Source organism: Oncorhynchus gorbuscha, linkage group LG08 (genome assembly GCF_021184085.1).
Source record: "Oncorhynchus gorbuscha isolate QuinsamMale2020 ecotype Even-year linkage group LG08, OgorEven_v1.0, whole genome shotgun sequence".
Lineage (NCBI taxonomy): Eukaryota > Metazoa > Chordata > Actinopteri > Salmoniformes > Salmonidae > Oncorhynchus > Oncorhynchus gorbuscha.
In genome coordinates, this window is record NC_060180.1 from 9,235,192 (window position 1) to 9,252,071 (window position 16,880).

At 42.3% G+C, this 16,880-nt stretch overlaps 1 protein-coding gene across 3 annotated transcripts in view; it reads left to right on the forward strand.

Annotated features, from left to right (window-relative positions):
• Positions 1-16,880, forward strand: part of LOC124041168 (spectrin beta chain, non-erythrocytic 1-like) — a 126,234-nt gene that overhangs the window by 86,757 nt on the left and 22,597 nt on the right. For all 3 annotated transcript variants that reach the window (XM_046358418.1, XM_046358419.1, XM_046358417.1), the window contains 10 exons: positions 786-923; positions 1,033-1,789; positions 3,358-3,560; positions 3,728-3,818; positions 3,919-4,065; positions 10,028-10,291; positions 11,162-11,386; positions 11,948-12,037; positions 12,183-12,467; positions 16,668-16,798. In XM_046358418.1, the coding sequence (XP_046214374.1) occupies positions 786-923; positions 1,033-1,789; positions 3,358-3,560; positions 3,728-3,818; positions 3,919-4,065; positions 10,028-10,291; positions 11,162-11,386; positions 11,948-12,037; positions 12,183-12,467; positions 16,668-16,798 (2,331 nt within the window). The remainder of the gene's footprint in view (positions 1-785; positions 924-1,032; positions 1,790-3,357; positions 3,561-3,727; positions 3,819-3,918; positions 4,066-10,027; positions 10,292-11,161; positions 11,387-11,947; positions 12,038-12,182; positions 12,468-16,667; positions 16,799-16,880) is intronic.

Below are 16,880 nucleotides of genomic sequence, written 5' to 3' on the forward strand. Positions count from 1 at the left end.
TTCCTCCAACACTCTCTCTCCAACACTCTCCTTCCAACACTCTCTCTTCCTCCAACACTCTCTCTTCCTCCAACACTCTCTCTTCCTCCAACACTCTCTCTTCCTCCAACACTCTCTCTTCCTCCAACACTCTCTCTTCCTCCAACACTCTCTCTTCCTCCAACACTCTCTCTTCCTCCAACACTCTCTCTTCCTCCAACACTCTCTCTTCCTCCAACACTCTCTCTTCCTCCAACACTCTCTCTTCCTCCAACCAACACTCTCTCTTCCTCCAACACTCTCTCTTCCTCCAACACTCTCTCTTCCTCCAACACTCTCTCTTCCTCCAACACTCTCTCTTCCTCCAACTCTCTCTTCCTCCAACACTCTCTTCCTCCAACACTTCCTTCCTCCAACACTCTCTCTTCCTCCAACACTCTCTCTTCCTCCAACACTCTCTCTTCCTCCAACACTCTCTCTTCCTCCAACACTCTCTCTTCCTCCAACACTCTCTCTTCCTCCAACACTCCTCTTCAACACTCTCTCTTCCTCCAACACTCTCTCTTCCTCCAACACTCTCTCTTCCTCCAACACTCTCTCTTCCTCCAACACTCTCTCTTCCTCCAACACTCTCTCCTCCAACACTCCTTCCCAACACTCTCTCTTCCCCAACACTCTCTCACTCTCTCTTCCTCCAACACTCTCTCTTCCTCCAACACTCTCTCTTCCTCCAACACTCTCTCTTCCTCCAACACTCTCTCTTCCTCCAACACTCTCTCTTCCTCCAACACTCTCTCTTCCCGCAGGTTTGAGAGTCTGGAGCCAGAGATGAACAACCAAGCATCCCGCGTTGCCGTGGTGAACCAGATTGCTAGGCAACTCATCCACAACGGTCACCCGAGTGAGAAGGAGATCAAAGCCCAACAGGACAAACTCAACACCAGGTCGAGTAACATCCTACATCGATCTTAACACCAACTACATTTAACCTCAGTTAAAAACCTCTAGTGGGAATGTATTCTCCCCTGACTGTGTGTTTCTATGTCACTCTAGATGGAGCCAGTTCCGTGACCTAGTTGACCTGAAGAAAGACTCCCTCAACTCAGCTCTGGGCGTGCAGAACTACCACCTGGAGTGCAATGAAACCAAGTCGTGGATCCGTGAGAAGACCAAGGTTATCGAGTCCACCCAGGAGCTGGGCAACGATCTTGCCGGGGTTATGGCCCTACAGCGCAAACTCACCGGCATGGAGCGTGACTTGGCTGCCATCGAGGACAAGCTGGGAGAACTGGGGAAGGAGGGGGAGTGCCTGGCGACTGAGCACCCTGACCAGGCCCAGGGCATCATGGGTCGTCTGGGGGAGATCACAGGGGTGTGGGATGAGATGAAGGGCACCTTGAAGAATCGCGAGGAGTCTCTTGGCGAGGCCAGCAAGCTGCAGCAGTTCTTCCGGGAGCTGGATGACTTCCAATCATGGCTGTCCAAGACCCAGACGGCCATCGCCTCAGATGACATGCCCAACACACTGACGGAGGCAGAGAAGCTTCTGGCGCAGCATGAGGGCATCAAGAACGAGATCCGCAACTACGAGGAGGACTACCAGAAGATGAGGGACATGGGCGAGATGGTGACCCAGGGCCAGACGGACGCCCAGTACATGTTCCTGAGGCAGAGGCTGCAGGCCCTCGACACGGGCTGGAATGAGCTGCACAAGATGTGGGAGAACCGTCAGAACCTACTGTCCCAGTCCCATGCCCACCAGCTGTTCCTCAGGGACACCAAGCAGGCTGAGGCCTTCCTCAACAACCAGGTAACTTCACACTTCTATAGGGCTGACACCATTTAGTCGACTGGTAGATTTTTGGTTAATAGGCTGTTGCTTGACTGAGATTTCTTTAGCCGAGCAGTAGCAAACATTTTTAAAATAATTAATGGTGTACCAGACAATGGTCTGATTTGCGCCTGTCTGAGTGGGCTAATCTATTGAGAGGCCGTGGGATGGCACAGTCCATCATTCTAAGATGTGCTACTGAAATTGTATATGGTCATATTATATAAGAACAATGGTGCAACACTAATAAAAATAATCTAATTTTTATGCGCTTTCTCCCGCGTTGGATAGCAGTCGCTGTCCGCTGTTCCAAACAGTCAGAAAAATGTTATTGTAATCTAACCAAACCTGTTTGACAAACTTAATATGGACGCAGTGCCTGCTCCTTACCTTTTTTTCTTGTTCTCCAGTATTTTCCACAACTTATTTATTCCACACATCTAGCTTCCGCTTTACCTCCTCTGCATCCATTTTGCTGTCATGTGTTTGGAGTTTGTTATAACCAATGTATTTAATGTGAATATGATATGCTATAGGTCAGGCGCTATTGGTCACATGCGTGCAATGTATTCATGCATCACATAAAGAGAAGGGTTGAGGGAATAGGGAATGTTTTTCCCTAACAAATTTCAGTAACAGAACTTTTCAATCAGAAATGTCTAATTATGTTGCAGCTTCAGCAACACGGACAGCGCGATAAACACTGTCGATGTTCTGTGGTGGTCGCTGCAGGAGGGAGGAGAGGGAGACAACCGGTGCTAGTTAGTCAGTCTGAGCCCGGCACAATCAAATCAATTGCAGTCAGACTCCCTATAGTCATTCGTTTTAATTATTTAATTAAACGGTTTGTTTAAATCAGACAAGCTCAGTACATAGTTGATTTGATTGAAACACAGGACGTGTCTATATGGAAAAATACACATTTTAACATTTCAACCAATCGATTGGTCGAAAGAACAGAACTCTCGGTCGATCAAGATGTTTTTTTGTCAGGGAAAGCACTACACTTCTGTTTCAGACAAATGTCAGTGAGCAAAATAACCTGAACGTTTTGAATAAATGTGATGGCCGTGTACAAAGCAGGCTCTCGGTACTGCAAACCCATTGCAAGGACTGCATCATACTGTTAATGTTAACATTATAGTTAAATAATGGCCTACACGCATTGTTAAAGAAAGTATGCGTGTGTGTGCACAATTATCAGTGTGTGTGTGTGTGCATTCCTTTGTGGTCTAGCCGACGGGTTGAACCCCTCATTATTAGAGTGATGCTAAGAGAGGCAGGACGGCTCTTAGTCAGATCACTGTCTGGGGCTTTAGCTGGACCACACTGACTGCGCTGTTCAGCACTACCGCTCACATCCCAGCCAATCAGATGCATGCACACACACACTGTTTTTCTCAGTCCTCTGGAAAGATTTCTGAGAGAAACACCATATCCCTTGTTAGTGTGCTACGGTAGGCGACAGTACATGGGAGTCACCTGCATGTTCTTGAAGAGTCGAATGGCACACTCACTGATGCCGCTACTGTCCGCCTCTCTCTCAGGAGTATGTGCTGGCCCATACAGAGATGCCCAGGACTCTGGAGGGGGCGGAGGGAGCCATTAAGAAGCAGGAGGACTTCATGACCACCATGGACGCCAACGAGGAGAAGATCAAAGCTGTGGTGGACACCGGACGCAGGCTGGTCAGCGATGGAAATGTCAACGCTGACCGCATCCAGGAGAAAGTGGACTCTATCGATGAGAGGTATTGAATACTTTGTTAAAAGCTCTATACAATTTGATTTATTGTGTATGTGGAGAACTGAGTGGTAGCCATCATTACCTATTTAAAAAATTAAAGGGCTGTTTCTGAACTCTTACCTCTCTCTGCTAAAGATATAATGTTTTAACGTGTGTGTGGTGTGTGTGAAGACATAAGAAGAACCGCATGATGGCCAGTGAGCTTCTCTGTAAGCTGAAGGATAACAGAGACCTGCAGAAGTTCCTCCAGGACTGCCAAGAGGTGAGCTGCCCCTATCACACCCATATAACATACCCCTCACCTACTCTCTCTCTCTGGGTGTGTGTGTGTGTCTCACTAATTGGCTCTTTGGTGTGTGCAGCTCTCCCTGTGGATCAATGAGAAGATGCTCACAGCTCAGGACATGTCGTACGACGAAGCCAGAAACCTCCACAGCAAATGGCTCAAACACCAGGCTTTCATGGCCGAGCTGCAGTCCAACAAGGAGTGGCTGGACAAGATCGAGAAGGTCAGTGACTTAATGATGTATATCTTCTCTTTAACAATTTTGTTGCACATCCCTTGAGATTTGTGGTTTTCTGAGGGAGCGTGTCCCTAAAGCGCTCTCTTTCTCTCTCTGTGTGTGTGTGTGTGAAGTACTTTTTTTTAGCTCATAACTTATTGTTGATGTTTATACTCCACACTTCCCTCCAGTCTGATAAGAACAGCTCTCTCCTTTGGATAATTTAGTCCTTAATGCAGAGCGATCAAGTCATGACAACCACGTGGGCTATTTAAGCAATAAGTCCCGAGGGGTGTGTGCTATACGGCCAATATACCATGGCTAAGGGCTGTTCTTGGATATTGTCCACAAACCCCCGAGGTGCCTTATTGCTATTATAAACTGGTTACAAATGTAATTAGAACAATACAAATATTTTTTTTTGTCATTCCCGTGGAATACAATCGCATATACCACCGCTTTCAGCCAATCAGCATTCAGGGCTCGAACCACCGAGTTTATAATACAGTTTATTTTTATCTCTCTGGTACTATTTCACAAGTATGTGGTACATTTTCACAACTCTTAGTACAAAACTCCAAACTGGTAATGTGGCCCGTCTTTCATTCCAAACCTGTCATTGTGCATTCATTTGGATTGTAAACATCTCTCACCACACAACCATTGCTTAAAAATATATGTTTATTGTGAAATGTAATGAGAACATTGGTTTAATACCCAAAACACAACACAATTATTTTCAATTTAATATTTTTTTACCAGTTAATCCAATAGCAAACAATGCAAGATACGTGTTTCAAATCACCCTTAGAAGTGCTCAAGGTAATATGCTACAGTACTGTAAATTACAGTAGATTAGTTTTCACATTAAGCAATACACTTACATTACCTAACAAAATGTACAGAAAATGTATTATTTCCATCTCTATCCAATGTCTAATCATTCATGAAAAAAATAAATTGTATTTTTCAGATATAATTGCAATATAGGTTTACTGTCTAATCTAATAAAATGACAAATTAAACCATGTTAAGTACGTATTCATTTGCATCAAGCCACAGTGAATGTCCTCATTGTTCATCATGCACCGCGGGACAACCTTTAGGCATGGCGAATCCAAGCTTGACATTGGTCTGCATTGATGTCGTCACATGCCTCATCCATGGCCAGAAGGAGGGTGGCACGTTCAGGGGGATGGCGATCATACACCTTCAAATCCTCAATAGGGTTGAGGAAAGGAGAGTATGGGGGCAGATATAGGGTCACGAATCAGGGATGGGCCCATACCATGACTGAACCACGTCTGCATGGTGAAACCTAACATTGTCCCACGCAATGATATAGGTGACCCCTTCACCTTAACAAGCCTGCTCAATTTCATTGAGAAACACAATGAGGTGTGCAGTGTTGTAGGATCCAAGTAATGGCCTACATCCTACCACGCAGTCTTCAGAGATGGCTGCGCACATGGAGATGTTTCCCCCACGTTGTCCTTTCACTTCGACGGCCCCCTATTGGCATATGAGGTTCCGCCCACGATGCCTAGTTGAAGCCCACTTCATCAACAAAGATATACTTGTGATGGTTCACAGTAACATAAAGCACCATCCTAAAAATATAATTTGGTTAGATATTTCTACATTATAGTTCCAAATGATATTGTGAAATAGTAACAGTAATACAGTATATAGTGCTGTACCTGAACAAACTCGGTCCGCAGTTGTTTCACGTGGTCGTTGTTTCTCTCAAGGCACCAGGTAAATGTGTTTCATAGATACCTGGTGCCTCTTCAAAAGGCGGGCAATTGTTTGTAGGCTGATTGATGCCACATTGGCAAAGGGGGGGGTCATCTTTCTCCTCAATGGCCTGTATTTTTTTCGGACAGCCGTATGTCATTCCTGGTCCTCTACATTTCCACCACGGCCCACTCCTACTGGTCTGTCAGTGCACGGCCATACCATGGGGGCTTCTGTCAATTCTGAGGTTAGAACAGAGTATACTGTCAATGGATAATACAGTAAGAATATTTTGTGAATTGACATGCATTACGATATGCATTTTTACTGTAAATGAAATGGTAAAGAATAGTGCATATCCTGCAAACTTACCGGTGGTCTTGGTGAAATGTTCTCATGATTGAAATTATTTTAAATTTACATTTTTTTTAAATAATTTTTTAGGAGGTAGATCAGCTTTAATATTGCAGATTGTAGCTTCCATCAATGTACTTGTCTGCATCATTTACAATCCCCCATATGTTTTGTAAATATATAATATATATTAAACTTTTATCCCATCTATCTGTGAATAGCATCCGGTTTTCTATTTGCCATATATTTTTCAACTTTGCTGTGGTGTTTGACAAGATCTATGAACCCTTTCTATTCTCAGTCTCTACAGATTATAAATAAAATAACGTTTTTGGTTAGTTATATTATTGATCGATTGAGTATGACTTTTTAAATCCCAGAGCAGTGCTATTTGCAGAGTTAGCTCCAGGTAAATGTGGCAATTCTTCAACCATTCCTGAACCTGTGACCAAAAACAAGCTACTTATGGACAGTACCAAAACAAATGATTGAATGATTCTCTCTTCGCAGCAAAAAACAGGATGGTTGTATCCACCATATATATCTAACATTCTATTGGCTGCAATCATTTAAAATATATCTTTTATATTAAAAAACAAAGTTTTGTATCCAGTGTTTTGTGTATCAGTTCATAAACCATGTGCCATGGAATCATTACATTGAAATCATTACATTGAAAATCTCTGTCCAACTATTTTTCAATCTGTCACAGCTGTCAAGTTTTGAGTCCTTCAATGAAACTGGTATACTTCTTTATTTATAACAATTTTCTTTAACCAATTTTGGTCTTTAATGCAGGGCAGAATGACAAGTTCCATACTTTCTCCCTCTTCCACTTGCCTCTTCAATTTTTGCGGTAATTAGTTGGTTTGAATGGCGCAGACATTTCCATATATTTTTGTTAGCTGCATGTGACAACTCCACCAGTTCTATTTATGATGTCAATTACAAAGATTATAGTTTTAAAAAAATTATCTCCAAGTGTTTATTTTTTTAAATCAATTAGTTAATTTGAGTTTAACCATGATATTTGTTATAATATTCTTTGTATTTTCTGGTGGATTACACTGACTTTCTATGGCCTGTTTTTTTTAAATTACCACTTTTGGTAAGCTGAATAAAGGGAAAAGGGTCTTTCTTGAACATGGTAAGACGTTCTTACTAATCTGATAGAACCAGTTCGGATTTAATTAACTTTTGGGTGACTGAAGCATTTAGTGAGGTCTAATGCTTTAATATGTACCAATTTCTGCCCTCCGAATTCATATTCATTATATAAATTGGCCCATTTAATTGTCTGGCTTGCCATTCCAAAAAAATATGCTCTGATTATTTAAAGTTGCTCGGCTCGACCATAAGCTAATGGGTGAACTGGGATATGACTAATCAGGGTGATTTTCGCCCCCCATAAATATACAGGTATTTTCCTTTCCGTGGTAGCAAATTTGTATCTTTTTTTGAGGCATTGTCGGAACTAGAAGCATAAGCATTTCGCTACACTCGCATTATCATCTGCTAACCATGTGTATGTGACAAATAAAATTTGATTTGATTTGTTAACGTTTTATTAAAATGTATTGTGGTGAGAATTTCTAAATATCGGGATTTGAAGACTGAGTATAGCCACTTCACTGTCAGAATTTTATTGTTAAACTACAGTTTTTTTTGTGATCCAATGCATAATACTTATCATAATTAAGTTGTAATCCAGAGAGGTTAGAAAAAATGCTCTTGATTCTCTGAGGCTGTGGAGGGATCCAAATTTAGGATTTAAAATAACTTGAATCATCAGCGTACAATGACACCTTTGTTTTTAATCTCTGGACTTCCAGCCCCTTGATATTATTGGTGGATCTGATTTTAATAACTAACATTTCGATGATCATAATAAATAGATATGCCGATAGTGGACAACCTTGTTTTACTACTCTTGACAGTTTAGTACTTTCTTAAAAGTAGCCATTATTTAGTATTTTACACCTAGGGTTACTATACATAACTTTAACCCGTTGTATTAGAGATTCTCCAAAATTGAAATATTCCAGGCAATTCTATATAAATTCCAGTCTACTTTATCAAAAGCATTTTCAAAGTCTGCTATGAATACTAGGCCTGGTTTTGCAGATTTTTCAGTGTTCTATTGTTTCCAGTACTTGTCTTATATTATCTCTAATGTATCGTCCATGTAGAAAACCTGTCTGATTAGGATTGATAATATCTGACAATACCTTTTTTAAATTCTATGCATTTTGCTGGAACACTGAAGGGGATGCCATTTTTTTAATGTACTGTATCTTTACCACCTGGGTCCTGTTTCAGTAAAAGTAAAATCAGACCACCTTGTTCAGTATCTGATAATCTACCATTTTCGTAGGAGTAGTTAAAACATACCAATAACGGTCCCCTGAGTAACTCAAAGGTTTTGTATTCTTTGACTGGTATACCATCCAGCCCTGGAGTTTTCCAGGACTTGAAGGCTTTAATTGCATCAAGAACTTCCTCTGTAATTTGGCCTTCACGTGAGTCTTTCTGTACAGCTGTTCATTTTGCTTTGTTATTAGAAATAAAATCCTTACAATTAACTTCGGTTAGTTGAGATGGATTAGACTGAAATGAAAACCTATCCTTAAAGTACTTTGTTCCTCTTTAACTAAATTGTTTTTGGTAGCATTTCTATGTTGAAAATAAAAAATAATTTGTTGCGTTTCTCTCCAATAATCCATCCAGTTCGTTTTATTTGTATAATATATTACACTTGATCTTTCTTAAGTTCCTCCATTTATTTTTGTTTTTCCTCTGACGAATTCTGTGCCTCTGTGGTACAGTTTTTATTGCTATCTATCTGATTGAATTCACAGTTGATCCTTTCAGATTGGGGTGAACTAATCTGTCAGCCTCTGCCACGTTAAGGCCTCTGTTTACCACATGGTCAACAAAAATGGCTGGACTTCATTAGACATGGGTCCCATGCCCGCCTCTTTGATGGGTCCCATGTCCGCCTCTTTGATGGGTCCCATGTCCGCCTCTTTGATGGGTCCCATGTCCGCGAGCTCTTTGATTTCTTCCTCTCGCTTGCTGTAAATCCTGCTCCACGTTGAAAGAAATTATCACATAGCCCCTTTTATATGGGCACAAATTGTGGTTACCATTATGTGAAATCAATTAGCAATAACGCGTAATCATTATGTATGTTTGTCATGTATCATACAAGTCATTTATATTTTTATACTTTACAAGCAACAATTTATTTATGTAGTTCTCAATCTATATATAGTAGACAAACCAGTTTAAAATCTATAGCTTTACCAAACAGTTCAGTGATTAAACATTAAGCGTAGTTGGATTAAGTGATGGTCAGATGTATATAAACAAATAAGAGAATCCTATGAAAAGTATTGTGAGCATTGCATTGTTAAAGTCAATTTATATGGAAGGTATTTCTAGATCAAACACTAATTAGGTTGGGTGAAAAAGTTAGTGTGATTTTGGATTTTCTTTTTGCTGCACTTAGTCAATTGAAAATGTCCTTTTAGTTTTTGAAAAAATAACCTTTGATCCATTTTGAGTTTTGTACAAACTGACATTTCACCATGTGAAAATGCTACCAAAGTGATAAATGCTATTTGCTTTCAGTGGAATTCATTTCAAAACAAGCTGTCAGCAGAACCAGTGCAGTAGCTCTGCAGACTAGAACTTGTAGTTTAAAAATTCAGGATTGACGGCTTGTTGCCGAGAATGATCGTGAGCAGTGTCACATTGCTCAGGTCCGATTTGACTGAATCACCAATTTCCCATTGTCTTCCTTCCTGAATGGCATTAGTGGAGCTCGATTTATCTCCATGATGTTCTAACGTGACTTTCTCCTAACCAATCCCAGGATGGAATGCAGCTGATAGCTGAGAAGCCGGAGACCGAGTCCATGGTGAAGGAAAAGCTGGCAGCGCTCCATAAGATGTGGGATGACCTGGAGTCCACCACCCAGACCAAGGCCAAGTGTCTGTTTGATGCCAACAAGGCCGAGCTGTTCACCCAGAGCTGTGCCGACCTGGACAAGTGGCTGGTAGGAGTGGATGGACAGATCCAGTCAGACGACTACGGCAAAGATCTGACCAGTGTCAACATCCTGCTCAAGAAACAACAGGTCCTAACTACTGGAGTTTGAGTTGTTGTATGTCTCCCTCAGTTATGTGACCATGCTACTTATTTTCCTGACTCCTTTGACACATGCATGGACTGGTAAAAATACCAATTTCTCTATCATTTTAGCTCATGGTTTCATACTAGGTTAAAGCCACTATCAGTAATTTACCTCAGGAGGAATTCACTTGCATAGACGAACGATATAGCCAAACGATGAGTTAAGTGTTAAGCCTGATTTGTTTTCACTTTTACTTTAACTGTGTAAGCTGAACAGCACACGCATGAAGTGTTGGAACACGGTTTATTATGCAGATGGTTCCTCCATACTAGCGTGTGGAGCAGCAATGAGCAGACTAACCACATTATGTAACAGCCCATGTTACGCACATACACACACTACCCCCCGTCCCATTACATAATCTCTCCCTCGCCTTGATGTGTGGATGAGCCAGCACCGTGTGTAAGAGAGCCAGAGAAGGACAGACAGAGGGAGTAAAGCACAGTGATGGAGCCAAACAGTATGCTTATAATTTGAGATAGAATGTCAGTGGAGCATGCGGATTTGTATATGAGTGACCGTGAAATGAAAGGTTGTGCACCCATAGTATCCTTTGTGTAACCCAGATCCAAAATGTGCGCATTGTGAGAGAGGGAGAGCATTGCCACAGTTTTTTCCATCTGGAAGAGGGAGAGCAAACAAGCGTGAGAGAGGGGGAAACTCCAAGAGCAGAAATGATGAGAAGAGCTCTGGATCGCATGCTCTCAGGAGACCAGAGAGGGAGATAGAGAGCCTGCTGTAATCTCGTCTCTTTCCTTTCCTCTCTTATTCCCGTCCACTCCTCTTCCTCTCCTCCTGGTGTGGCATCCCTAGATGCTGGAGAGCCAGGTGGAGGTGCGTCAGAAGGAGGTGGAGGAGCTGCAGAGCCAGGCCCAGGTCCTCAGCCAGGAGGGGAAGGATACGGACGAGGTGGACGGCCAGCGCCGCATTGTGGAGAAGAAGTTCCAGCAGCTGCTGGACCCTCTACGGAAGAGGAAGGGAAACCTCATGGCCTCCCGCGAGATCCACCAGTTCAACAGAGACATGGAGGATGAGATCGTAAGTACATTAGTCTAGCGTAGCCGTGTGTGGGTGGGTGTGTGCATGTGTTTCAGAGAAAGAGATTATGTATGCCTGCTTGTGCAAGTGTTACTTGTATTTTTATGCAAATGTCTATAAGCTACAGTATGTGCTTGTGTGAAATCTGTGCCCTAAGGCAGTGTGGAACAGCATCAGAAGCTGAGCAGCACCTTGTCTGAAGGGATTTAAGATGTTAAAATGTTTTGTTTTTTGTTGGGGGGGGGGGGGTGCACTGAGTAGCAGCAGGTGGTCTCTTTGTTCATGTGATGACTGTATTGACTCCTTTCAGGCAGACAAGCAGCAGCAGGCTACATGTTTTGAAAGGACTGGGTTGGGTCTCTGAACTGAAGTGTCTGCATCTGTGTATGCCATCAACTGGATTTAAAATGCTTCAGTCAGTCGGAACAAAAACCGCTTTGTCTAAGTAGTTCACTTACATCAAGTTGTTAGTTGAGGTTAAGTTTAGATGCTTCCATTGCTTTTGCTACATCAGTGTCAATCTTCCAAAATTATTCATATCTATATCTGTTTTCCTCTTAGCTCTGGGTTGAAGAGCGAATGCCACTTGCAATATCAACAGACCACGGAAACAACCTGCAAACAGTCCAGTTACTCATCAAGAAAAACCAGGTAAGAAACTAACTCCATCCGTTTGAACCTTGAACAGTATTTCTATCTATAGAATATAGCTCTTAGCATTTACAGTAATGTCAGGGTGACAGATCTATTTCTGACTTCATTCTGACCTGCTGCCCTTTGACCTCTCTCCCACCAGACCCTGCAGAAGGAGATCCAGGGCCACCAGCCCCGTTGTGATGACATCTTTGAGCGGAGCTTGCAGGTCCTCAAGGATGATGACGACAGCCTCAGCGGCGAGGAGATCAACCAGCGGGTGGCCGACCTGCGGCGCCTGTGGGCCCAGATTCTGGAGGAGACGGGCAAACGCCATGGACGCCTGGAGGAGGCCCACATGGCCCAACAGTACTACTTTGATGCTGCTGAAGCCGAGGCCTGGATGAGCGAGCAGGAGCTCTACATGATGTCAGAGGAGAAAGCCAAGGTGAGGGGTGCAGTGGGGCAGAGAGCTAAAAAATGTTTTTTTTTTTAAATGAGCAATCGGAATGAATGTGAGAGGATGATGGTGATAAAATGTTATTGGTCACATACACATGGTTAGCAGATGTTAATGCGAGTGTAGCGCAATGCTTGTGCTTCTAGTTCTGACAGTGCAGTAATATCTAATGATTCCACAACAACTACCTAATACACACATCTAAGGGGATAGAATAAGAATATGTACATAGAAAATATGGATGAGCGATGACCGAGCGGCATAGGCAAGATGCATATGAGATGAGTAATGTAATATATGCATTTGGTATTTTATTAGGATCCCCATTAGCTGTTGCAAAAGCAGCAGCTACTCTTCCTGGTGTCCACACAAAACATGACATAATACAGAACATCATTAAACAAGAACAGAAGAACAGAACTACATACATTTTTAAAAAGTCACACGTAGCCTACATATCAATGCATACAAACAAACTATCTAGGTCAAATAGGGGAGAGGTGTTGTGCCACGGTGTTGCTTTATCTTTTTTTTAAAACCAGGTTAGATTTTTATTTGAGCATTATGAGATGGAAGTTCCATGCAGTAAGGGCTCTATATAATACTGTATGTTTTATTGTATTTGTTCTGGATTTGGGGACTATGAAAAGACCCCTGGTGGGATAAGTGTGTCAGAGCTGTGTGTAAGTTGACTATGCAAACCATTTGGGATATTCAACACATTGTTTCTTATACAATTAAGAAGTGATGCAGTCAGTCTCAACTCTTAGCCAAGAGAGACTGGCAGTATAGTATTTATATTAGCCCTCTGATTACAATTAAGAGCAAAACGTGCCGCTCTGCTGGGTCCGCTGCAGCTTAACTAGGTCTTTTCTTGCAGCATTGGACCACACGACTGGACAATAATCAAGATTAGACGAAACTAGAGCCTGCGGACTTTCTTTTTGGAGTGTGGTGTAAAATAAAGCAGAGCATCTCTTTATTACGACTAGACCTCTCCCCATCTTTACAACCATTGAATCTATATGTTTTGACAATGACAGTTTACAATCTAAGGTAACACCAAGTAATGTACTCTCCTCAACTTGTTCAACAGCCACATAATTCATTACCAGATTCAGCTGAGGTCAAGCACTTAAGGAATGATTTGTACCAAATACAATGCTCTTAGTTTTAGATGTTCAGGACCATCTGGCCACCCATTCCAAACAGACTGCAACTCTTTAAGGGTTTCAGTGACTTCATTAGCTGTGGTTGCTGGTGCATATATGTTTGAATCATCATCAGCATACATGGACACACATGCTTTGTTTAATGCCAGTGGCAGGTCATTGGCAAAAATAGAGTAGAGGGCCTAGAGAGCTGCCCTGTGGTACACCACACTTTACATGTTTTACATTAGACGCTTCCATGAAAGAAAACCATTTGAATTCTATTAGATAGCTCTGGTTGAAAACCCATCGCACTTAAGTTTTCAACAGTTTATGGTCAATAATATCAAAGGCTGCACTGAAATCGAACAGTACAGCTCCCACAATCTTATTATCTATTTCTTTCAACCAATCAACAGTAATTTGTCAGTGCAGTGCATGTTGAGTACCCTTCTCTATAAGCATGCTGGAAGTCTGTTGTTAATTAGAGAAAATTACAGAGAAATAGAATTGTATTTGGTCAAACTCAATATTTTTCCAACGTTTTGCTGCCAGCAAGCTTATAGGTCTGCTGTTAGAATCAGTAAAGGCCGCTTTACCACACTTGAGTAGCGGAATTACTTTGGCTTCCCTCCAGGCCTGAGGACAAAGACTTTCCTCTCCCCCTTTTTTCCATCATTCTTTATATCGTTGATCTTTAATTCATAATACAGTTTCTTCTTTTTGTTGAGTTTAGTCACATAATTTCTCAATTTGTAGTAAGTAAGCCAGTCAGATGTACAGCCAGACTTATTAGCCACTCCTTTTGCCCCATCTCTTTCAACCATACTGTGTTTAGTTTCCTCATCAATCTATGGAGCCTTAACAGTTCTAACAGTCAGTTTTTTAATAGGTGCATGTTTATCAATAATTTGAAGAAGCAATTTCATAAATTCATGAACTGCAGCATCTGGATGCTCCTCATTTATCACATCAGACCAATAAATATTTTTAACATCCACATCTGCAAAATCTTTTGTATGATCTCTTATATACTATTTTAGGCCCAGCTGTTGGAACTTTGGCTTGCCTGTATATAGCCACCATATTGTGATCACTGCATCCAATGGGTACGGATATAGCTTTAGAACAAAGTTCTACAGCATTAGTAAAAATGTGATCAATACATGTGGATCTATAGTGTTTGTAAACACACTGGTAGGTTGATTAATAACCTGAACCAGATTACAGGCACTTTAATCATATTTAAACATTATTAAAGTGCCATTATTTAAAGTGACTAGTGATAAATTTATTAAAGTGGCAAATTATTTGATTCTGTATGTAGGCGGCAGCCTCTCTATGTTAGTGATGGCTGTTTAGCAGTCTGATGGCCTTGAGATAGAAGCTGTTTTCAGTTTCTCGGTCCCAGCTTTGATGCACCTGTACTGACCTCGCCTTCTGGATGGTAGCGGGGTGAACAGGCAGTGGCTCGGGTGGTTGTTGTCCTTGATGATCTTTTTGGCCTTCATGTGACATTGGGCGCTGTAGGTGTCCTGGAGAACAGGGAGTTTTCCCCCGGTGATGCAATGTGCAGACCGCACACCCTCTGGCAAGCCTTGCAGTTGTGGGCGATGCTGTTGCCATACCAGGCGGTGATACAGTCCAACAGGATGCTCTCAATTGTGCATCTGTAAAAGTTTGTTAGGGTTTTAGGTGACAGGCCAAAATGTATTCAGCCCGCTGATTGGGCTTGATAGGATGTAGGTTGATGGTGATTGGACCTGATGGAGGATGTAAGAGGATGGTGATTGGACCTGATGGAGGATGTAAGAGGATGGTGATTGGGCCTGACGGGGGAGGTAGGAGGATGGTGATTGGGCCTGACTGGGGAGGCAGGATGATGGGGGTTGGATCTGATGGGATAACCAGCTGTCTTTGGTAGAGCTACAATGTGTGTTTTGGTTAAAACTGGTGGGTTGCACTTCAGTAGTTTGTTGGGCTGGATCATTAGGAGGGGCAGAGTTTAATAGGAACTGGGGTGTGGCTAGAAGGCAAGCTGCTGGATAGGAACTGGTTGGTACTGTACAAGGGGTATTTCTGCACTTGGTAGGACTGAATGTTGCCCGGTAAATTGTTGGTCTGTCAGGCAGAGGTGGATCCTTATCACAGTGAGAAATGAGGAAGTCTGTGAAGGGTGAAAGATGTGTGCAGCGACCTGGGCAAACATGGCCTTACGACATAGTTGTGTGGCATGCTGGGATATTGGGTGTGGAAGGTGAGTAGGCAGAGTAGTCCTCCCGTTCATGTTTTCATGTCCTTTAGTAGGCTGGATGCTCCTTGGCCCTTAATATTCTCCTACCACAGGACTGGATCTCTGTGAGACTAGTCTATCTCTAGTCGATAATGTGCCCTGTACACTGATTTTTATTTTTTATTTAACCTTTATTTATCCAGGTTAGTCACATTGACATAAATTACATTTTTCAAGAGAGGCCTGGTCCAACCAAGACAGCAGCAGGGCGGTAACAATGTTTGCGACAAATATCAGACATACCGTAACAACTTACAGACATAGACACCCCATTCAAAAAATAATCATATTCACGTAGACAAACATGCATTTAAATTAAAGGAACATACAAGTGTCATAGATACAAGTACAGGCTGTATAAAAAATAGATCATGTGTACAACCGCGTTAAGTCCTAATGTCAATCACATTCCTCAGTAGCATGTGAGTCAACAAAACCTTTAAACTCCTCCAGCTGGTCTGGAGAGAATTCCAAGAACACGGAGCTGAGTAGCTAAAATGTTTTGCCATGATCCATTCTGATTTTAGGAACTGTTAAAAGTAAGTAGGAGTAAGACCGTGACTCGTATTTATTTTCTGACCTTATCAAGGAAGAACAGAGAACTTGGCAGGTTTCCCAAAATGGCCTTATAGATGGTATAGATAGATGGTATACCAAACCGTGCCCGTGTACGGTCTGTGCCGTCACCTTCTGTACCTTGACGCTCTCTCTCGTGTGTGTGTGTGTGTGTGTGTGTGTGTGTAGGATGAGCAGAGCTCTGTGGCCATGTTGAAGAAGCACCAGATACTGGAGCAGGCTGTGGAAGACTATGCTGAAACTGTCCACCAGCTGTCCCAGACAAGTAGAGGCCTGACTGCCGCCGGACACCCTGAAAGGTGAGTGGTCGAAGGGGCTCATCCTCAGGGTTAAAGTCCACCTCCAGTGAAATTTGGAAGTTTAAACCATAATCATATTCAC